This window comes from Anomaloglossus baeobatrachus, chromosome 10 (genome assembly GCF_048569485.1).
Source record: "Anomaloglossus baeobatrachus isolate aAnoBae1 chromosome 10, aAnoBae1.hap1, whole genome shotgun sequence".
Lineage (NCBI taxonomy): Eukaryota > Metazoa > Chordata > Amphibia > Anura > Aromobatidae > Anomaloglossus > Anomaloglossus baeobatrachus.
This window is the reverse complement of record NC_134362.1, coordinates 164,114,407-164,139,304: the sequence shown is the minus strand read 5'-3', so window position 1 is coordinate 164,139,304 and position 24,898 is coordinate 164,114,407. Positions and strand designations below refer to the sequence as shown.

Below are 24,898 nucleotides of genomic sequence, written 5' to 3'. Positions count from 1 at the left end.
TGTGCCCCAGTACCAGATGCCCAATCACCACTGCTTCTCCAAGAAAAGCATGCCCGCGCTACACCAGCATGTCGCACACAACATCACCACTTCCTTGAGAAAATCTGTGTGCGACAGGGTGCATTTCAACACAGATACTTGGACCAGTAAGCATAGACAGGGTCATTACATGTCACTGACTGGGCACTGGCAAACTAGGGTGAGAGATGGAGAAGGGTCTGCTGTACAAGTCTTGCCGTCCCCACGAGTTGTTTCAATCCTTCTTCTGTATGTAGAAGTTAATACACTGCTTCTGCCTCTTCAACCTCGTGTGGGTCCTCCACCTTGGCGCAAACCCTGTGTGGTCAGGCCACCCTTCCTTGCAACTGCGCACAAGGACTACCACACACCTCCTTACTATGCTGGCAGCAGAGCTCAATGCCATCAGGCGGTCAAAGTTTTACTTTGAAATGTATGGGAAATGTGAGTCACACCGCTATTCCAGAGAATAGTAGTCAGGCAGGGTCAAAACATTAATTGAGGAACAGGAACAGAATGGGACGGCCATGACTTAATCAGAAAACAAGCAGAGGTGAAATGCGGATCGGCCAACAAGGTACATAAACAGCAAGCAGGAAAAGTAGTCAGGTAACAAGCACACAAAATCATAAAACTGAACTGGGGGTAAAATTAACCAGAGGTTCATAGCTATGTCTGGCAGTGGTCTGCAGACAGAATGGGCATAAAAAAAAGGGTGTCTTCCCATTGGTTGTAGCTGAATGATGGTATTTCATCTGTGAGATACCCACCAGCTACATTCAGCCAGAGATTCTGCATCTGTCAAGGTAATGCAGCCCAGTGGGTGAGCATAACCTGCGTCCACCTGCGCCGCTGGCATCGACTACTCTCCCATCATCAGCACTATTCATGAAAGGAACACATTGTCACCTGGCGACCGCAGTACAAATTGACGGAGCGGACTCCGTTGGTGACTTAACAGCCGTGTGCGGCAATGATGCAAACCTGGCTGCGGGCCATCCTCAGGGCAATGTGACACACGTGCCTTGTATGGCTCACGTGTTGAACCGAATTCTCCAGCAATTTTTAAAACACCATCCCGGCCTACATGGCCTTGTGCAGCGGGCACGCTCGCTATGTGCTCACTTCCATCGTGCGCACACAGCAGCTCAACAACTTTCATCACTCCGGAAGTCTTAGGGTCTGGCAGTTAAACGCCGGAAATGCGATGTTCCGACACGCAGGAATTGGAATCTGCACATGTTGCAGCGTGTGTGGCAGCACCGCAGAGCCCTGCTGAAATACGGTATGACATATAGCCTGGGATAACTTGATCAAGAGGTGGTGCAGATCACGCTGCTGGAGTGGTGTCAGATCAAGGACCTATGCACCCTGCTACACAGTTCACAAATGTTGACGAAGATGTTTAGCACTGGCAATGTCATTCTCAGCGTGACAATTCTGGTCATCTACATGATGGAGCACACTGTAATTATTATTCGGAGTCAGGTGTTGGGACAAGAGGAAGGGGAGGAAGTACAGGAGGAGTCATATTCGGAAGGGATAACAAGATCTACGAGGTCCAGATGGTCAGCGGCACCTATGCGGCATTCATGGTGAGGGAGAGGGATTAACAAGGGCGCATAGTATCAGCAAAAAGTGTTGATGAAAGTGCAGGAGCCCATGAAGAAATGGAGGACGAACTGGCGATGGGCATGGAAGACTCAGCAGATGAGTGAGAGCTTGCTCACATTTCGGTTGTGCGAGGTTGTGGGGAGAGGGCAGAGGAAGGAGGCACGATTCTCACCTCTCTGCCACCAACACACCAAGGACTTGGTCCTCCTGGATGCACAAGACACATGAGCGCCTTCTTGCTGCACTACCTACATGACCCTCGGATTGTATGAATTTGAAGTAATCCTGAATACTGGGTTGCCACACTGTTAGATCCCCGGTACAAGACAAAATTTGGCGAACTAATTCCTGCCATAGAAATGGACGCACGTATACAGGAGTATCTGCAGAATGTGGTACGCAATCTTAGATCTACTTTTCCACTAAACACCAGTGCTGCACAGAGTGAATCTCAACGCTTTGTCATGGATAGGAGGAAATGGTCTTTTACTTGTCCACATCTGAGGGACCGAGGGATGGCTGCTGTGCTGAGATGGCGTTGAGTACGGTGTCCCTGCACAGTTGCACTTTTGGTCATATCCCAAAATGAGTTGAAAAAGGACAGATGCTGTTGGAAAGGGGAACAGGTGTGTTGGAAAGGGGAAAAAAGTTTTGGTCCGTGGATTTGGTGGTTAAGCAACTGTAACATTTGCTGAAGAAACACCATCTGTTACAGTGGGACTGGCAGATTTGGATAAAGTGGTATATAATCTGTGACCGCTGTATAACGAAAATTAATAAGAAAAGAAAGAGAAAGGTATATATCCCCATCAGCAGTCAGTGTCCACCGTGCTCCCAGTTGGAAAAGGAGAGGTTGGCAACTGGAAGGTTTGGTGGAGGATACAGAGCTGTGTGGCTATGAAACTAATAGTAGCCTGAACCGAGTTAGACGCCATTCGGATCTGGAGACTGTGAGCCCTGTTAGCGTCACAGGGTCCACATGCCCACCCAGCCCAGGAACTCCCTGTTAACAACACAGGGGCCATTGAGTACGCTGACCGTGTGCGTAGGGGCACACCTGTGGACAGCAGGCGCATCAGCAGCAGCAGGCCTGTTAATGCCACTGTGCTGCACAAGCAGGACTGGTAGGACAGGAGCTGGTCTTAACCGTTCTGCGTTACCAACTGTGGTGGTGGCCTGCATCGACACCCTATCCCTGCCTACCTCTGGCCTAAAGCCGCAATGGGTTCAACACATGGAGGTGTGCTCTTTCGGAGCATAATAGAAGACTGCGCACCTCCTTGTTGGCTCCAGCCCCTTTTATAACCTGGGTCCGCCCCAAACCAGGGTGAACCACAATGCACCTCCTGGAGACAAAAGTAGAGTGACACGTCATCATGAGTGGCATAACTAGCGTCCTATTTGGAACCGCAACTTCAATGATGACCTCATGGCTGCCATGACCCAAACACCTCACCAGTCATCGTCTGACCATCAATAATGCGGTGACAAGTCATAGGTGTTGGCCTCTGCAAGCCATTTGGGAGGACACCTGATGCCCTGTGGTCTATATGGGACCCCCACATCAGGGCCAGGGCCAAAGAGTTCATTACCGGACCTAGTCTCTGATGCAGGAAGTGCCTGAGCATGCTCAGTAGCATGAAATACAGTCTCTGAATAAAGACTATCAGCTTTAGCATGGTGTCTAGGCACAAAACAGGACTTAGACCCGGCACGGAATGCAAGCACCTGTGCAAAGAGGCTTTTCACACTTAGTGTGGGAGCATGCGCTGTATCCCGAAATGAAAACTTAGCGTCAGGAATAACACAGTCAGGCTGAGCATACTCACTAGGCGAAACACTGTAATTATGCTGCAGCTGGGGTACATCGGCACACGCATGCGCACTAGCTGCCTCTCCACACTTAGACGTGGAGGGGAAATTGCTCTTGGAGATGCTGTCTATGAACAGAAGGAAAAGCTAAAGGAAGCCTGACTTTCTATCCCTCCGAATTATGAAATGCAGCAATGAATTCCATGAGTTTGCTATAACATTACCGTAGCAAAATGTGCATGAGGGTGTCATGTGGAGGTGCTAGAAATAGCTTGTCACCAGTGGGGCACTAATGGAATACAACAGCCAGTTCTATGATGCCACTAAATGGCAGTATTTTGTGCTATCATTATAGCTTATTAAAAACAGAGCAGGAGGGTGTCATGCAGAGGTGCTGCACATAGATTTGCAGTAGTGTGAATAGACAAAAGTACAATAGCCACGTTTAGGATGCCACTAGGTACACTGACTGTTTGCTAGTATAATGGCTTAGTTTAAAAAAGTTGGAGTGTGCAATGCAGGCAGACGTGCTCTGCAAATGTCTTTGCACTAGTGGGACTATAGCAAAGTCCAATAGCCACGTTTAGGATGCCACTAGGTACACTGACTGTTTGCTAGTATAATGGCTTAGTTATAATGAGTTGGAGTGTGCAATGCAGGCAGAGGTGCTGCAAATGTCTTTGCACTAGTGGGACTATAGCAAAGTCCAATAGCCACGTTTAGGATGCCACTAGGTACACTGAGTGTTTGCTAGTATAATGGCTTAGTTATAATGAGTTGGAGTGTGCAGAGGACAAGAGGGTACAGTGGCAGGATTGTGGGGCTCTGGGTAGAGGAATGGAAGCCTGCCTTTCTATTCCCTCCTAATGGTGAAATGCAGGAAGGAAATCCCTGACCTTGGCTACACAGACGCTGGCGCTGTTTTCAGGACCTGTCACCTATGGCTCTCTGACCCTGCCGGTTTGAGCCCTTAAAAGGACTGCTAGAAAGTGCTCTCCCTAAGCTGTCTAACGCTGTGTATGCAGCGCATACAGCTGTATCGGCGATAGGACTCAGGAGGACGGAGCTGCGACAGTGATGTCTGACACCAAAGACGCAGAAGGCAGATAATGGCGTCCTGGAGGAAAATGTCCGGTTTTATAATGCAGGGACATGTGACATGGACATCCTATCACACATGCCGTTGCTTCTCTGGCTAAAAGTCCACTTAGCTGTGTGTGTGTCTGGGATTGGCTGACATGCTGGCCCGCCCCACTACACGCGCGCGCTTAGGGAAGGAAGACAAGAAAAAAAAAAAAAAATGGCGATCGCCATTATAGAAACAGCAGTGATCTGAAGGCGCTGTTCACGCACACTATACACTGAAATGTCATAATAGTGTGATTCACAGAGTGACTTACACTATTACAGCAGAAACCAAGCTAGGATTTAGCTGGTTTTTGGCTGCTAGAACCGTTCTCGAACGTTTCTAGAACTATCGAGCTTTTGCAAAAAGCTCGAGTTCTAGTTCGATCTAGAACATGCCCCAAAATCACTCGAGCCTAGAACTGGAGAACCACGAACCACGAACCGCGCTCAACTCTACTGCAGACGTTATCATTTTAGACCGTATACCCCCTTCAATTATACTCCAATACAGTGGTTGCGTAATACAGTGAATAACCACTTTATAAGAGACCCCTGAACTTTCACCATTGGATCTTCTCTGTATTGGACACAAACTCCTTAATTAATTTAATACATTTTTATCTAGTTTTTGGTATATATATTTTTTTTTTGGCCTTTTTTTTCATTTGTGACTACGGTAATTCTTTTAATTTGCGCCTTTTTTTTTTTTTTAAAGCCCATTTCATATGCTATCGCCTGCTTTTTTTTATATTTGCCATTAGCGCAGAGTTTGTTTTCCAGGTATTTTTGATCGATTGCAGCTTATGAAATAGTCATAATCTATTGTGCCAATTAGCTCTTTCTTTTTTTTTTTTGCACTAAAAAGTAACAAAACAGGACAAAGGTAAAAATAGAGAGATTTTATTTTGTTCAAAATTCTTGAACTAAAAAGTAAAGAAATAGCGCAAGAGAAAGAAAGACAAGTGACTTAAAAGCTGTGAGTCAGGACCGAAGTGTGCAGCATAAAATAAAGTGAGCAAGTTTTCCATGGATCATTTTTAGTGTCTTTACTTCTATTACATACTTCTACTTATTACTATTTACCTAAACATCTGTAGAAACAAATCAGCAGCATTGACATCTGTATTATGTTTCCTATTCTAGGGACGCTCTACTCACAAGCACCGTGAACTGCGTGACGAGCTTCATTTCTGGGTTTGCTATTTTCTCCATACTGGGTTATATGGCTCAAAAAAACAATGTGAAAATTGAAGATGTTGCTACAGAAGGTGAGTGATTTTGTTTTTTCTTTATTATACGGTCACACTTTAGCCCTGATTTCATCAAGATCAGCAATTATCTCATTAGTCTTGATGAAGGGTCGTGTTGGATTCAGATGATACTGAATCAGGAGCGTCTGACGAGTGCTGTGCACCTCCATGTGCCACTCCAGAAATCTTACCCCAGTCTGGAGTAAGATTTCTGGGATAAAGCACACCACAGCTGGTAATGAATTAGACGAGCTGTAGTGTCAAGGCCCCCACCGTGCCCAAGTGCAGCCCAAGCTCTGCAGAGCTGGGAGAAACTGGCGATACATATGCCAAACTTTGCAAAATGTGACCTGCTTTTCAAAGCAATTTGGCTATCATGCCTCGGATTTGATCCAGTGTCCTGTGCTGTGGTACATTTCCCTCTCTGCTGAGCCACAGTCAGGTTGCTTCACTGTCCTGGTTCTGAACACTTTGCTTGTGTGTTCATTGCCTTGCTGCCAACAAGTGTTTCCAATGCTGTAATTCAGTCTGCTCTCACCCGATGGTTGTCACTATTTAAAGCTTCCCTGGGCTTGCATTTCCCACTGGTGATATTTCTGAAGTGGACCCTGCTTGGAATTACAGCCTGTCTGCCAAGGGTTTCACCTTTCAGATTGTTACTTTTGGTTTACCTAAAGGTGGTGTCACACATAGCGACGCACCAGTGATCACGACCAGCGATCTGACCTTATCAGGATCGCTGCTGCGTCGTTACATGGTCGCTGGTGAGCTGTCAAACAGGAAGATCTCACCAGTGACCTGCCCCCAGCCAGCAGCGACGCGTGGAAGCGTAACTAAGGTAAATATGGGGTAACCAAGGAAAGCGCTTCTCTTGGTTACCCGATATTTACCTTAGTTACTAGCGTCCGCCGCTCTCACGCACGCTGCTAGTGTCGGCTCCCTGTTCCCTGCACTCCTAGTTAGAGTATAGAGTACACATCAGGTTAATTACCCGATGTGTACTCCAGCTATGTGTGCAGGGAGCAGGGAGTTGGCACTGGCAGCGTGAGAGCACACCGCTTAGCGCTGGCTCCCTGCACTCCTAGCCAGAGTACACATCGGGTTAATTACCTGATGTGTACTCCAGCTACGTGTGCAGGGAGCCAGCACTGGCAGCGTGAGAGCGGCGGATGCTAGTAACTAAGGTAAATATTGGGTAACCAAGGAAAGGGCTTCTTGGTTACCCGATGTTTACCGTAGTTACAGCTTACCGCAGGCTGCCAGACGCCGGCTCCCTGCTCGCTTCAGTTCGTCACTCTCTCGCTGTCACACACAGCGATGTGTGCTTCACAGCAGGAGAGCAACGTCCAAAAAATGAAGCAGGACATTCAGCAACGACCGGTGACCTCACAGCAGGGGCCAGGTCGTTGCTGGATGTCACACACCGCAACAGTGACGGGACGTCGCTGCTACGTCACAGAAAATGGTGACTTAGCAGTGACGTCGTTGTCGTAGTCTCTGTGTGACACCACCTTTATTCTTACTCTGCACCTTCCTTCGGAATCTTAAGTAAGCACGTGAAACCCTCGATGGCTGCTTAGGAAGCAAAGTCCAAGTGGTTATCGGAGTCATCCCGTTTCGGTTGTTTCAGTCTGTGTGGGGGCTTTTAGAGACTGTGCAGCTGGGACTTCTAGTCTGTACAAGAACAAAGTGGATCAGATGTAGTAGATTTGATTTGGACCTTACTTTACATTGTTTTCCAAATGTGCACTTTAGTGCACTTAACATTACCCCAGAATTCTGTCAAAATTCCTCTGAGGAATCAGGACCTTAGTTCTCACTCAGGATGCTATCCATACAGAATAAAGCAGAAGTCGCCACAATATTCAGACAAGGAGTAACAGTGCACCAAACTGTTTGCCATGTGAAGGGTGAACCAAAGCCTCCTCATTTTCACATGATTTAAAGTTATTTTTTCAGGCGCTGGACCAGTAACAGGTTGTAAAGCTTTCCACAGGATATGGTAATGTGGCGAGCAGAAGGTTGACCCACTGAACCACAGGGGAACCCTTGGGCTTACCCTTTAGTGGGAGGGACTTGACTAATCACACACCACAAAGCACACAACAGGTGCCACTCCCAGGGCAGTGACCAGTACTGTGGCAGCTGACTCCTAGTGCAGGGACAGACATTGGGGACAAGCAGTACTATGGGTTAACTGAGGAACTATGGGGTAACTGAGGCTAGTGGCACGGTTTGGGTGGAGAGACAGTCTCTAGTGCAGCAAGGGCCTCTGGAGTAGCTGCTTGTTCACCTCGGAAGTGCCACCAGCCTCAATGTCTTTAGTATAACAAGGACCTGCATGATAGCTGAGGCTGGTGGCATGGCCGGGGTGAACAGGCAGTGTCTACAGTATACCCAGGACCTCTAGGGTAGCTGAGGCTAGATGCACAGCTGGGGTGCACAGGCACAGTCTCTAGTATAGCAAGGACCTCTGGGGTAGCTGAGGTTGGTGGCACAGCGGGGATGGACAGACACAGGGTATTGACAGGAACGGGAGACCGGCAAGGGCATTGTACACTGAAATGGAAGTACAGCGGATAAGGGGACCTGACTACTAGCTGGCTAGGGCACAGAACCACTAACTAACTGAACATGTTGATGAGTCACCTCCCCTAGTGGGACAGTGCCCTAAGTTACCCAGTGCTTCTCAGCGATAAGCTGATGCACTTCCTAGGAGTGACTCGCTGGTCCTTTTAAGAGAAGGGCAGTGGTGCACATGCATGCCCTAAGGGCACTCCTGGAGGACCTGTGCAATGCACACAGGCCTTGGTAGGTGGAAGCAGGAAGCATGAATGTGGAGCACTGTGGCGATGCCTTGTAGCATGGGAAGAACAGGCTGTGGCGGTAAGTGTGCGTCCCTGCGGGAGGGGAAGGGAGGGGTACAGGGACACCAGCTCTACACAGATGCAGTGCCAGCATGGTTGTTATAGGAGATAAGTTCCTTATGCTGTACGCCTATTTAAAATTTATTTAGGGGTGACTGACTTCATTTAACTCAATGCTATCTTGTACTTGGCTTACTAGAGACCAGTCTTGATGACAAAATTAAAGACTCACTAAGTCATGCTGTGTTGCCCAGAGCTATGGGGTACTTGGTCCTGGGTGGTGTACTGCTGGGGAGATGTCATTTGGTGGCTGTTGCCCGCTTCCATGACCCTGGGGACGGTATATTTATGTATCTCCCCGCGCTTGGCTGCAGCCGAGCTGCTCGGATCCAGGCTCGTTGGTGGGTGGCTCGAGCGCCTCCGGACCCAGGGTCACTTCGCTCTGAAAGGATGCTGGCACTACGTAGGGGGGTGGTAGGTAGGTATACGGCCGGAGCCATGTTTGAGTTTGTGACGTCACCCACGGGATGTGGTGAAGGTGTAGACACCACCGCTGCAGTTACGGGGCACCCGGGGGAGATGGTTATGCAGCAAGATGTTAACCCCTCTGTGGGCAGGGATGATGGCCCCAGGACCCGTTGGGGAGAGCTGGGCGGTGCGCGGCCGGATGGCACTGTTGTACTCAGTGTTATTGACACACACAAGTCTCTGGTAAACAAAGTTGATGGTGGTCGGTGCCCACAGCCGGCTGCGTCTGGTCCCCCACCCGGTTCGGTAGTCTTTGCCTTTCTCCTGCACCGTGTAGTGTATGTGTAGACTGCCTGCGCTTCAGCGACGAGAGTCCGCTCTCCGGCTGTATGTATGTCGGGATAGCCCGTTTGCTCCCAGACGCTGGCCCGTGGGATCTCTCTGCCTGTGCGGTGGCTTTCTATCCCCCTCAGTAGGCTGTTGTTTTCAGTCGGGACTTGGGTGGGAAAGGACCTATAGTCCAGACCGCAATCAGTAAATTAACTCAGTCCAGTGGATTCTGGACCTCGTTTCAGGGTCTGAGTACCCCCGTGTGTGCTCCGGTTTCCAGTCGTTTTTCCGGGTCGGTACCGGCGGGCCACTACCCTGTCCCAGTCCACCACGGTTCCACCGAGCCATCTTCCCAGCTCCTGCAGGCTAAGGCCACCGTATGCCTCCTAGCCAAGGTACCAGGGCTCCGACCCCGGCACCTGTCAGACTGCTGTAGACCTGCTACACAGGCCTGCTTTCACTCTCCTTCACTCCTGTCACTAATGTGTCTTGACTACTGAACGTGACTGACTTGCACTTCCTGCCTCAGGCCCTGTGAACTCCTCGGTGGGCGTGGCCAACCGCCTGGCTCCGTCCCCCTGGTGTGTCCATTAAGCTCTGAGGGAGATGACTAGGGTTTGTCGTTTGGCTGGTGTTACCTTGTGTGGGACTGGTGTTGTGCGGGGTGCTATTTGTGACTTCCTGGCTAGCCCAGGGCGTCACTTTTACAGGGGAGATTAGATTAAAGTTTATAACGTGACACCACTTGCGGGTTGTGGCAATTTAGTGGAGCCGCTGCACAGTTCTCACTACTGGGGCTGGTGTTAGTGGCAGTCTGGATGTTAGGCCCTCCACAAGCTGGGCCAGGCCCCTGAGGATAGGTGATGTTGATGAGCACAGAAAGAAGGTAGGCCACACAAAGGGTTGCAGTATAACTGGTCACCCGAGGAAGGCTGGTCTTGACCGCTGGTCCCCTTAGTCCCAGTGACGGTGTAGTGACCTGGTGGCTTCTTTCCCCTGCACTGGTCTCTGGTTGGTGGGTCCCCATGGATTGGAGCGTCTGGGGGTCCCCTTCTGGTAGTCTCTTAACGGTAGTCCGTATGATGGTAGCGTTAACCCTGTGGGGTCGGAGTCTCTGGTCCCGTTCCCCGATTCTCCCGTTGCTACTGTGCCCCCAACTTTAAGGTCAGTGAGGTCTTTGATGGTCCCCTCACTGTGCAGATTTTTCAGGTCTGCCTGGAGCGTTTGACTGACTTAGCATTCTGTACCCCGTTGGTGCTATGATTCCGAGAGTACTCCACCGGCAACCACACGCCTGGGCCCTCAGGTCACCGTCACACTCCTGTCAGTGCTTCCACCCACACTCTCTCTGTCACCAACTGACTCTCCACTGTCTGCCTTTTCCCACCTGGTTGTCTAGTGGACTGGATCGGCTCCACCCCTAGGTGGCCTTCCATTGGGTCCAACCCTAGCATGTCACCAGTCTTTGGGGAATTTGGGAACGAAAACAGGGTTAACTGGAATGTTTTGGTATTACCGGCACTGGTCTTTTGGGTCCCCGGGGGTAGGCCCTGCATCCTGGTGGGGATGCAGTACCTTGTAGCTCCCTGATGGCTTCAGGGGTGCTAGAAGCTAGTCCCGTTGATGGTCAAGGTTAAAAAAAACAAAAAAAAGTATCCAAATGCCGGATAAATGTGACGTATGGCTTGTGCGACCACATTCTGGCTTAAAATGAACCAGAATTTTGTAGTATTTTGCACAGTAAATCTGCCCCAGTCTCTAATTCTAAAGGGGATTATTTGTGCTGCACAGCAAATCTATTCAGCAGTGAATTTCACAATAGAGGATAAATCACATAATAAACTATTTTACCAATGTAAAGGAAATCTGGGAGCTCCTTACAGTAACCCTATATTCCATATATTACCACTGTTTGGAGTTCAACACAAGTGGTAAGAAGTGAGGAAAAGTTATAAACGAGTCTGACAACTCCATTGGTAATGCGACGCATGTAATATAACTCTATAATAGCATAACTAATACATATGCCAAAATCAGCAGTAACCACATGCAGGGTGGTCTGCAGAAAGTTTTACTATGGGAACCTGTAATTTGTAGTTATGCCCGCCTGTTGGGTAATCTGTTAATCTCCATTTATAATAGAAAGCAGGACGGGATTTTACATTGAGCGGAATCCGGAGGTTGACTGCCCTCCTGTGGCATCAAAGCAAATCACTAAAAAGATTTATATAAACATTTTTAGGCTAGATGCACAAATCTTAAAAGTGACTGATATTTAATATCTGCAATGTAAAAAATGTTATATTCACTGCCTTGTTTCCTTTGTTTATTATACGCGGGGCTGCTGTTAAGTCTTTGGCTTTACCCAGAAAGAAATGAGATAGGATGATGAAACTTTACATTAATGCCACATACTCTCCATTGATGACAACACACTTCTTACATCGGTATTCTAAGTTCTTTAAGCCTAGCAAAAAGAAGGATTTCGACTGTGCCTCAAACCAGGCACCCGTAGCAGCCATGGCATCAGAAATGGTGTGAAATTTTGGTACCCTTAAGGTGTTTCTTCAGGTTTGGAAACAGATAGTTGGAGGGAGCTAAATCTGGTGAATAAGGTGGGTGGTCAACCAGCTTGAAGTCCAGCTCTGCCAGTTTTGCCGTGGTCGCTTGTGCAGTTTAAGCGGAGGTGTTGTCTTGCAGGAACAAGATTCCTTTGGACAGCTTGCTGCACCTTTTGGCCTTCAGAGCTGCCTTCAATTGGTCCATAATACCTTGCATTGATGGTGGAACCCTTTTCAAGGTAGTCTACTAGCAGCACGCCCTCCATATCCCAGAACACAGACGCCATCACCTTAGTGGCTGATTTTTGCACCTTGAACTTCTTTGGACGAGGAGAACCACTGTGCCTCCACTCTTTTGACTGTTCCTTGTTTTCAGGGTCATACAGATAAATCCAGGTCTCATCCATAGTGAGCAGTCGATCCAGGAAGTTCCTATCAGTACGGAAACACTGACAAATGGACCGGGAAGTTTTTACTCTCATGCTTCTTTGATCTGTTGTCAAATATTTGGGGATCCACTTAGCAGATAGCGTCGTCATGCCCAAATGTTCATGGATAATGACACAAACACGTTCATAAGAAATCCCCATGATGTCTGCTATTTAGCTGAAATTCGTCAATTCTCCACTATGAGCTTGTGCACAGCATCGACTATCTCCGTAACAACAACCCCTCTTGGTCGTCCAGGACGTTCATCATTGGTGCTGAAGTGGCCCGTTTTTAATTTGGCAACCCAGTTCTTAACTGTGGAATATGAAGGGCATTGATCCCCCAATGTCTGCGACATATCACCATGAATATCCTTCGCCGACTTGCAGAAACAAGAATTTTATCCCTCCTCTGCTTTGTTGCTGTGAATATAGCATTAGACTCCACCATTTTGTTTTCCTGCATGCGTAATACTGTTGCCATGAGCAACAAACAAAATTCACTAGTAATAGGGTATTCAACAAATTAACATAAACCCCCTTAAAACTTAACATTTAATATTGATGTTTAAAAAATACAATACCACACTATGTGATCAAAGTGAAATAGTGCACAGGAGAGAGAGGGAAAAATATCCCTACAATATCCGCTCCCTCCTGTGTTCTACCTAACCGTGGAGGTTGGCACCCTAAAGATACGTAGTGGCGCCCCCACTCCTCGACGGCTGTCCCTACTAATAACCCTATGAGCCCCTAGCCAAAGGATAAAGTGCAGTGCAAGCAATTAAAGTGCAGTGCCAACATATATATAAAGTGATACTTGTGCAAAAACTGGAGCTCATAAAAAGCCTCAATTGATAAGAGGCCACAATCCTATCTCAAATGAGACCCTCGATAATAGCAGGGACAACTATACTTAGCTTAAACTGCCTCAACGCGTTTCACCATCTCATGGTTCATCAGGAGGCCGATGTCCATATGCTGTGGTATGATAGACCTGTGGCAGTAACCGTGCTGCCAGATTCACATGATGCTAAGGGGCCACCAGGTGAATAATCAACCTTATAACCCCTCAGGGGTCCTCTAATCCAGGTGCTAATCAATAAGCTAGAACGTTACCTTAGTTATTGTCCGAAGGAGGCCCATTCCCACTCCTCCACATGTTCTGGCAATGGTGCCCGTGCTCACTTCCGCGTTCCTCAGTGGAACGCACGCGTGCACCGCCCCTATACACGTGGGGCCGCGTCAATGCGCGTGCCCCAAGGGGCGGAGACCTGACCGCACATAGGTACAGCCACAATTATGGTGTATGGTGTACTGGCGGTACTTATGCTCACTTCCGCGTTCCAAGGTGGAACGCACGTGCGACCCGCCCCCACATAACCTGTAGGGCCGCGTCTATGCGCACGCTCCAGGGGGCAGATCGCAAATCGCATGCAAGCACAGCACAGCCAAACCCTCCCCCAGGTCGGATAGATCCAAAGCGAATGTCAAGGGGCAGATTAACATGGTGCCTTCATTACTTCCGCGTTCCACAGTGGAACGCATGCCTATGACGCTCCTGTATTACATTATCGGCAAACAGATTATTCGATCTCAAAACATGAGTATCAACAATGTAATGGATAGTAGTGCAATAAAGGAAGTGCCCAAACTACTTATATCCCATCCTAAAGATATATTAGGAAGGAATAACGTTCCATCCGATTCCCATGTTGGGGAAGAAGGAGGGGTGGTTGAGGAGAATATTCTAGCCGGGCCTCCTGTGGAGTATATTAACCAAGGGTATCACAAAATATAGATACCTCCCCAATACACTCTGGGTATGGAGGACCCCCAATTTGATACTTAAATAAGAAAAACAAACATGAGCAACAAACACACATTTTTAAAACATATATTAGACACACAAGGCTTTCAAGTGATGTAACATTCATTACCATAGAAACAAAAAAGATCACAAACCAAAGACTTATCAGCAGCCCCTCGTAGCATGATGACTTTGCTCCTTACTATGTGTAAAATTTACTTTCATGGTCAGTATAATGTCAAATTGTCCCCTATATCACCATCACTGTGACCATTGGGCCTCACAATCTACGTTCCCTATCATTATGTCTTTAGAGTGTGGGACCAAACTGGAAAATAGGGAGTCGTAGATGTTTCCTTCATGGAATTTGAACCCAGGAGGACCTCCAGTGCTGCAAAGAAACTATGCAAACCTCTGAGCCACCTGTGCTGCCCAAAATATGCCCAACCATTCATACTGTACGTACTTGCTTGCTATATGGAAGTAATGGTTAGGCATATTTTGGTGTTTTTATTAAAGTGTGCATATATATGCTTACTGCTATGCTCACCAGGCGACCAGTGATGTTAGTGAACCTGCTGGGCAACAGCACACAAAACCCAGAGGAGCTTGACTATGGACTTGAGCCTAGTCTTCTCCAGAGCCCCTGATGGTGGAGGGGTTGCACTGCAGGTATGAGTCTGGGTGCCACTTGGGAAGACTGGTGCTGCATTGGCTGGCCCCGGGGTACGGGAGTGACCGTCTCTGACAATAGGTTGCGGCAGCAGCAGGTGTCGAGAATCGAATCCTGGATGGATGGACAGATGGATGTGTGCCGCCCCCGTGCCAGCAGCCGGTCGCTGCTCGGGCCCGGACCTTCAGGGGTGGTGGCTCGAGGGTCTCTGGACCCGGGGGTCTTGCGGACATGCCGAATAAAATGGGCGACGTAGATGTACGGGTTAGGCCGTAGTAAGTTCGTGTCGCTACCCACGGTGTGTGGTGAGGTGGGACACCACAGCTGCTGTTACGGGGCACCCGGGGGAGATGTTGTGCAGCAAGATGTTAACCCCTCCATGGGTAGGGATGGTGGCCCCGGGACCCGATGGCTCTGATGCAGGGGGAATGACGACCGCAGGGGGTGCTGGTGTACTCACTTTTAGTAAAACACACAAGTCTCTGGTAAACCAAGGTGGTGGTGGCCGGTTGCGTTTGGGATCCCCCACCCGGCTGGTGGTCTCTATCCTTTTCCTGTACTGTTTAAGTAGAAAAGACTTCCCCGTTTGAAACGTAGGAGTCCGCTACCGGCTGGATGTGGCCTAAGGAACCGTGCCCGCAGACGCTGGCCCGTGGGATCTATGGGCCCTGGCGGTGACCTCTTATCCCTAATCGGTGGGCTGTTGTTTTTTATGAGTGACTTTGGGTGGGATAGGACCTCTAGTCCTGGCCTCAATCGGTTAATTAACCAGTTCCACTTGTTTCTGGCTCCTGGCTTCAGAGTTCGAGTACCCCCCCTTTGTGCTACGGTTTCCGGGTCGGTTCCCCGTGTCGGTACCGGTGGGCTCCAACCCTGGCCCGGTCCACCTCGGTTCCACCGAGCCGTCTTCCTGTCTCCTGTTGACGGAGACCACCGTCTGCCTCTTAGCCAAGGCACCAGGGCTCCTACTCTGGCACCTGTCAGTCAGCCTCAGGCCTGATACTCAGGCCTGACCTCCACTCCACACTCCTCTGTTCTTGAACTCTAAAACTGATCTTTTTTTACTTTTCCCGCCCCGGGCTGTCTAGACCCCTGGGTGGACGTGTTCTAACCGCCTGGTCATGCCTACTGGTGTGTCTGTCTGTCCCTAAGTGGGGTGAGTAGGGTTCACTGGTTGGCTGTGTGTTTCCTAATGAGGGAAGGTGTTATGCAGGGGCCTATTTGTGACTACCTGGTTTTGCCAGGGCATCACGGATGATACAGGCGCAGCGTCCGGTGTGGATACTTGTACGGATGGGTATTTTTTTAAGCCGGTTGGCATGGATACTTGAGGCTGCAGGAAATGATGCTTAGTGGAAGCAGGTGTCGTGGTAGGGGGCCGGGGTAACGACTCGCAGCAGATAGGTATTCAGTAGCAGCACATTGAAATGCAAACAGAACTATCACAATATATAACACCAACACCACAATATCATCAATTGCTTGCTGCATAATATAAAACCAACCTTAAAGCCAAACAAGCAATATACACAATATAAATTTCAAATTTCTTTATTAACAATAGTTTTAGGTAAAATGAATCAAATGGAACCACCCAGATGACGGATGGAATAATACACATTGGGAACACGGTACTAGTGGTGAAAATTACATACCAACATATAACAGCAGGATAGTAAAACAGATAGTTATTAAGTATGTGCTTAGCAGTAAAAGTCACAGTCAGTCTATTACAAGATATATAAATCAATAAGAAATTATTATGTATAAGGATAGTGAGGTCAAGATTGCAAATTGCAAGGCACAATTCATATTACCAAAGCGTAAAAAATCCCAAAAGGTATTAGTGCAGCAGCCCCCACGAACACTGACGCGCGTTTCGCAGCTACCGTGCTTCGCTCCTGGACGAAGCACGGTAGCTGCGAAACGCGCGTCAGTGTTCGTGGGGGCTGCTGCACTAATACCTTTTGGGATTTTTTACGCTTTGGTAATATGAATTGTGCCTTGCAATCTTTATCTCACTGTCCTTATACATAATAATTTCTTATTTATTTATATATCTTGTAATAGACTGACTGTGACTTTTACTGCTAAGCACATACTTAATAACTATCTGTTTTACTATCCTGCTGGTATATGTTGGTATGTAATTTTCACCACTAGTACAGTGTTCCCAATGTGTATTATTCCATCCGTCATCTGGGTGGTTCCATTTGATTCATTTTACCTAAAACTATTGTTAATAAAGCAATTTGAAATTTATATTGTGTATATTGCTTGTTTGGCTTTAAGGTTGGTGTTATAGAACTATCACAATGTATCACTGGCAGTAGCATAGTGCTAGGGGACCTGAGTAAGGCTGTGCGCTCTGCACCGCACCGAAAATGTGCGCTTCTGAGCGCAGCTGAAAAGCTGCGTTCTGAAGCGCATGGTGCCAGCAGATTTGTGCGCTCTGCATGCTGCCTCTCCCTATAGACAGCATGCAGAACGCACGAAAGAAGTGACATGTCACTTCTTAGAACGCAGCGATTCGGCAAGCAGCCGAATCGCTGCGTTCTAACATGCCACATGCGCACGGCTCCTGCACAATCTCCATAGATTGTGCAGGGGACGCAGGACGCATGCAGTTACGCTGCGGTGCAGAACACAGCGTAACTGCATGTAATACGCACACGTGCGCACATACCCTAATAGCAATTGCCCAGGCACAACTGATAGGGCAGAGGTACCTTAACTACCTACGGCCTCCCAGCTGACCTGAGAGGTACTTCCAGGTTAGGAGGATGCTGGCCCTTTTAAGAAAGGGGGCATGGCCAAAGGCATACCCTACAGGCAGAGGCTTGGAGCCTGTCAGGTGCACCAATTCTCTGTGAGGCTGCAGCATGGGACAGGGATGGAACTACCGCTGCAGGATGCCTGGACAGGTGAGGGAACAGACGTTCATGCTGGAGGAGGAGAGCAGGAGAGTGTGGGTGTGAAAGGTGGCAGGCATCGATGTAGTTGTGGCAGCAGGGGAACAACCGATCACAGCACAACCTGCTGTTACCCCTAGCCTCCCCATCGCCTACCGTACCTCACACAGGACATACTCCGTTTCAGTCTCAGGTGACATACTTGTAAATCCTCAGAAAATAAAGTTCAGTCTCAGATCTTCTTCAACATTTCAACTTCTATTCCTGAAAACAGTCATTACACGTTCTTCCCTTCTCTCGACACTGTTGCAAACATTGGGCCACTGGCACCTGCGCACTTTGTATCCTTTCTAGGCCCCTTTTTTTCCTTCACTTGATTCAAGGTCACCCAGGGTCTGTTTCCCTGCAGAGATCTCCCCTAAGTGATATGCCGTTCAGACATACCCTCCCCACTCTCCAGGGGGGGGCGCATTGACCTTTTCCAGTGAGTGAGGGTCTCCCTCTGTCATCGCCAGCAGGCACAGATGTCAAGCCCCCAACTAAACCCCTTTCTGTGGGGGACGTAGTTCCGCCATCCATTCTGGGATCCGCATGCCGCAGCCGCAGGGGTGACCCATCGGGTCAAGGTCTGCTCTCAGGGACATCTTATCTTACTAAATCTCTGCAGTCCTTCTCTCTCTAATTCCTGTCTTTTCCTTTTGATAACCTACTGTCCTCCCACTTCTCTCTCCCTGCCCATCTAGGTATCTAGACTGGGACAGCCCAACCCCCCCTTTCGAAATGCAAGTACACGCATGAGGTCTGCGAGGTGAGATAAGACAAATTTTCTCACCTGCATTTTGTGGAGAGCGCAATCTCCCCTCTCGTGTAGTTGCCTTTTCGAATCAAGGTGTCAGTATGGCCGTCCGTCATCCAGAAGCTTTGTCTTATGGTGCGTTGGGCGCCATTTGTTAAGGCAGGCCATAAATTTACAGTGATGCAATCTAATTGTGCATCTGCCTTATCCCTGTCTGAATCCAAATCATGAGTCATTTGTTAGTAGCATGCATACTATTCTTCCATACAGGCCCGAGAAATGACACGGATCTGCATAGAAAATATATGACTGGTTTAATACGGAAGTTGACAAACATTTAAAAGGAATTATTGGCTAGGGGCCAAGAATGCGTAACACTTCTCCTATTGGATAAAGTAAAATAGCTTATTCTGTAAATATATATATATATACACTGTATATGTGCTTGCTTCCTCATTTATATTAAGCTATGTCAGCATGATTCACTTGTCACATGAAAGTCCAGACTGATGACTCTTATGTCTGAATGCAGTTCAAACACCATCTTAAATCCTGTTTTTTTGATATCTTCATATAACTCATAATCATAATAGTTCATAGTCTTGTCCATAACACCAGGACAGCCACTCTACACCACTGCCACCTGGTGGCGGTTGTACACAATTACATTACACTTTCATTTTACACATACATGTTACACAATAAACATTAACTATCCGTGTGCTGACTACTTCTGCAGGGGGTGGGCTTAACCCTGACCCCCTTACACGGGGATGTTGGCATGGGCATTACACTTATGCCTCACCAGAAATTTTACTCTAGTGGCATTCCTGGGGTTAAAATGCTAGCACTATAGTTGAATTTGATAAGCACCCATGTCGGCAAAGCTGTTTTAAAGGTTTTGTGTAACTCAATGTTGTTCAAAAATGTTAAAACTTTTCAAAGTCTTTAACACCAGCTTTGTTGAATTGCCGCATTAACCTTTTCTTATTCAATACAATTTCCTGTTTCGCCCATTGAAAACCTATTATAGGTCGTCATCAGTTATATTTATTCCAGCGTTCGGTAGTGAAAACGGAATCTGCTCAATCCCATTGGCAGAAGACAACATTCGTTGCCACCCATCGGCGTCAACCTCCGTACCCTCATCTTCCTCGCTGACATCCGTAGAAAAAACGCTTTCAACATCACTCAGTTCCGACTCTACAACTTCACTTCCATCATCCGAATCGCTCACTATTACTACTTTCACTAGTATCGATTACACGCTGCCTTACTTCGTCCAGATTCACGCACCTTCGTTTCACTATATCTTAGCCATTTTCACTTGTAAAACAGGAAGAAAGCAAAACTGAGTTGGGTCAAAGGTCGTCAAGAACAGATGCAACCATTGGCTGCCAAAAATATCACTATGCGCGAAGTCCTGCCTGCTATGCTTAGAAAAGGGACTTTCCACTCAGTGGCCCGCTAGAAGGGACTTGGGACAGTAAAATGCATATGAAATATTGACATCTCCTGCCAGGGGGGGACAAAGGAGCTTAATGGATTATTTTGAATGTCCCACTGGGGGAATCAGGATAGGAAAAGGTTAAAGTTATAAAGACGCTGATTATAGCATAGACCTAAACGAAGATTGGGTGGCTTGTAGGTATCAACAGATGTTCATGCTGAATGGCGTCAATGAGAGCAAATGATGCCAGTTATTGACCAGTCATTTTTTTAGATTAAGGCCCTGTGCGCACTTGTCATTTTTTTCCCATGGATTTCCTGCGATTTTGCTGCATGTTTCGCTGGAGAAAATGTTCATAACATCTCTGCAGTGAATCACCAGCAGAACCTATGGGAAAAAAAAATGTTGTGCGCACTATGCGGATTTTGACAGCTGCATGTTTTGCTGCGGGATTCCCGCAGCAAAAACAATTGCATGTCACTTCTTTTCCGCACATCGCTGCGGGATTTCACTCCATTGACTCCAATGTAATTGTGAAATCCCGCAGGGAATAACGCAGGCAGCAAATTCTGTGTGGTTCATTGCGTTTTCCTGCGTTATTCCCTCCGGTATTTCGCGGTTTACCTGCGGTAATGTTCATCGCTGCCTGCGGTTTGCAGGGAAGTGATGTCATTATGACAGGCAGAGGAAGCGGAGCAGAGCATAAACACACACACATCACAGACATACAATACACACACATCACACTCACACACAGACATAAAGAATACACATAGAAATCAAATGGAAATATAGAAAAAAAAAACACGTGGGCTCCGCCGTATTTTTACCTTCCAGCCGAGGTAAGCACACAGCGGTGGCCCGGTATTCTCAGTCTGGGGAGGGCAAGGGACAGGGTTAATGCCCCCCTCCCTCCCGCAGCCGAGAATATCAGCCCGCCGCTGCCCGGGACTGTCGCATCCATTATGCGGCAGTACCGGAGTGTCCCCAGCTCACCCTGTCTGCTACCGCATCACGGCAACCGGAAAATAAGGAGTTAATGGCGGCGGATCGCCGCCACTAAGTCCAGGCTTGATCATGTAGCGCCTATGAGACAGCTGACATGATCAACCCGTAAGTAAAGTGAATAAACACACACACCGAAAAATCCTTTATTTTAAATAAAACACAAGTCTTCTCTTTATCCCCTTTATTAACCCCTCCCAAACACACAGCTCGGGTGTAATCCACGTCCTGCGATGCTTGCATCCAGCTGCGACTGACACGGACACACTGCTGAATGGAGCCTCGCAGCGAGACAGCAGAGGTAACCACAGGGCATTTCCCACGGCCGGTTATGCGAACAACACATTACCGCTCAGGAGAAATGCAGCGATCTGTCCTCTCTATCTATCTATCTCTCTATCTCTCTATCTATCTATCTATCTCTCTATCTCTCTATCTATCTATCTATCTATCTATCCCTCTATCTATCTATCTATCTCTCTATCTCTCTATCTATCTATCTATCTATCTATCTATCCATCCATGTATCTATCTACAGTATCTATCTCTCTATCTATCCATCCATGTATCTATCTACAGTATCTATCTCTCTATCTATCTAGTATCTATCTCAGAAGGAAATTTTTTTTTTTTTTTTCAGTGTGCTTTATTGCATTGAATGCAATAAAATACATGTACCAACCCGCACGCGGCAAAACCGCGATACCGTAACAAACCGCGGCAAACTGCATGCAGTAAAAAACCGCGGGTGCGGTAATGTGTCAGACCCTGTGGAATTTTCTTAAGAAAATTCCGTTTTCCAGTGCACACAGGGCCTAAGTATACAAGTATACAATATAAGCCATTAATACTTAAAATGATCCCTTACCCTGGTATTAAAACTGTTTGTTTGTTTTGTTTGAACTAGTCAGGGTGTCACAGGGAACTGCATTCCTTTCTCTTCTGGTGTAGGGCTCAACCCCCCCATGGTTCTGGGATGCTAACCTTTGGTATTGCTCCATCAGCATTCAAATCCTAGTCACCCCTCACACCACACCTTGTCAGACACACCAGTGGGTGGTCTAGCTGGAAAAGGGCCACTCGCCTAGGGGTCAGGCAGACTGGTGGGAGGGATGAAGATAGAGTGAGGAAGTGGAGAGCAGAGCTTAGTCAGACGAGTAGTAGCTCCCAAAGAGTGAGGAGCTGGGAGTTGGAGCTCCCTGGGGACTTTTGGCTAGGTCGCAAACGGTGATCTGGGACTGAAGAAGTCTGAGACCCGGTTGCAGGGTATTGGAGAAAGGTGCCAGGCTTAGTTTTGGGGAATGGCGGGCACCAGAGTACCTAGTAACCAGACCAAGCACGGCGGGATACTGGACCCTAAATCAGGGAGTAGCTTTACGCAACCTGATAATTAATCTGTGGAGGATAGTTTCGTTATGGACTTTCCCCAAGAGCTCAGAGATTGAAGGCATCAACGCAACGAGGGGGATAGGACTTTCCAGCTTATGAGGCCCACTGAAATCCTAAGTGTCAGCCATCGAGAGCACAGCTTCACTACTTAGCAGTGGGGAGCAGGACCCAGACAGCTTCAAGCATAGGGGTCACAACAAACACTAAAATACAGTGCATGGAGGCAAGGTATAGATCATCAGCAATACCAAAGGGAACGGACGCCCGGACGAGCTCCCCTGAAGTGGCAGCAGCACCCAGAGACATGGTTTACTTCTGTGTCAGTCTGCTTTGTGGTCGCATCACTACCAACACTGCCTGAGTGAGTACGCTGTCATCCCCTGCTTCCAAACTGCACCACGCTCCCCTACACCTCCATCAGCCAGAGTCCTGGGGCCTCCCCTACCCGTGGAGGAAACGTCATCTGGCTACCCCACTCCATCTCCCCTGGATACTCCCATCGGCAGCGGCGGTACTCCCCTTACCACGAACCACGTGTGACGTCACAAACTCTTATCCCCTGTAAAAACTCCCCTTTACATTTGAAGTGGAGACCCTCGAGCCACAGCAGCAACTCCTGGATCTGAGCGGTTCGACCGCTGCAGGGGCGGCACATTTATACTGTATGTTTGTCATTTGTAGTCTCTGTTAACATCCCACAGCACCAGACCAGTGTTACTGCCCTCATGCCGACAGTCGTAGCAATACTGTAAAAACAAAAAAAAACAAAAAAAATTGTGGCTGAAGAGGCACTTAATCTAGGCAGTATACGATCCATTGTGTGACTGATGTTGATGGGTTGCACAGTGGACTCCATTCTGGGGTTCTGGTAGACATAAGGGATCTTGCATCTGATCAATCAGTGTGCACTGTTGGGGCTGAAGACGTTCTGTCTGAAACCCCAGGAAAAGAACCACAGAATGGAGTCCACCGTGCCGCTGAAGAGGGGAGCCAGGTGATGGCAGTGTGTGTCGCCCCCGTGTCAGCAGCTGGGCTGCTTGGATCCGGATCCGCGGTGGCTCGAGGGGCGTCTGGACCCGGGGGTCGTTCGGCCACTCAGATGAAGGGGGGTATTTACAGGGGATTATATTTAGCGTTCGTGATGCCACCCGTGGTGTGTGGTAAGGTGGAGTACCACCACTGCAGTTGGGAGTACCCGGGGGCGATGGAGTGGGGCAGCTAGGTGTTGGAACTGTTGTGGGCGGGGGCCGCTGCCGCTTCTTTCTTTCGGGGGCCTGCTCGGATCCGGGTTTGCTGCTACAGCTCGAGTGGTGACCGGATCCAGGCTCTCACGGCCGCCCGTCCTCACAACTGTCGGAAAGGGGATATTTACAGGGGAGTTGTGTCTGTGACACCACCCATGGATTGCAGTGAGGGATGGTGGCACCACCGCTGCCTGGTGATGGGGCGCCCAGGGCTGATGGAGCGGGGCAGCAAGGAGGGATCCCCTCCACGGGTAGGGGAGGTGTAGTCCCGGGGCCTGAGGATGGAACACGGGAGTGATGGCTGCAGGAGGTGGCGCGCCGGGCTGGACCGGGGGACAATGGTGTACTCACAGTTCAGTAATTTCACGCAAGTCCAGTAGTAAACAAAGTTGCCAGTTGCCGGCTGCCTTAGGAGGGTGCATTCGGGTCCCGTACCCAAGTGAATGAACAGGTATCCCTTCCTCCTGCACTTTGTGTTTTGTCTTTCTTTCTGGATGACTTCGCATAGAACGGAGAAGTCCACTCCCGATTCTGTATGTGTTGGGAACTGTGGCCCGTGAAAGCTGACCCTTGGGATTTTAGTGGGCTCTGGCGGACACCCTATCCCCTGCATTGGGCTTCCGTTTCGCTCTATTTGGGCAGTTTATGGGACAACGTCTGGAACTTTGTCCCCGGCTGGTCAGTTAATGAGGTAGGCTTGTAACCGTCCTCATCCTAGGGTCCAGGCATCCCGACTGTGCACGGCCTCCGGACTGGATTCCTGCTGTCGGCACTGGCGGGCTACAACCCTTCCCCGGTCCACTTTAGGTCTCCCGTGACCGGATCTCCGTCACCTGTGGCCCTGCTCACTGTTTGCCACCTAGCCAGGTACTCCAAGGGCTACGACCCCTGACTACACTGCTGTCAGCTCTCCACACTTCAACTTCCACCTGAACTCCTCACTTGAACTGAACTTAACTCCACTTGAACTGTTGTGTTCCCGCCCCTGACACCTCAGGACCCCTAGGTGGGCGTTTACAACCGCCTGATCCCGCCCACTGGTGTGTCCTATATTATCATGAGAGGGTGGCTAGGGTTTAATGGCTGTGTGTTATGCCTAAGTGTGGGTTTCTGATGGTGACAAGGAGGATGTGAACTGTTTGT

At 48.6% G+C, this 24,898-nt stretch overlaps 1 protein-coding gene across 1 annotated transcript in view; it reads left to right on the top strand.

The window, feature by feature from the left end:
• The window catches only part of SLC6A2 (solute carrier family 6 member 2), a 378,218-nt gene that overhangs the window by 325,615 nt on the left and 27,705 nt on the right, over positions 1-24,898 (top strand). Inside the window, exon 16 of the mRNA XM_075325426.1 lies at positions 5,716-5,840. Coding sequence (XP_075181541.1) covers positions 5,716-5,840 — 125 coding nt within the window. The remainder of the gene's footprint in view (positions 1-5,715; positions 5,841-24,898) is intronic.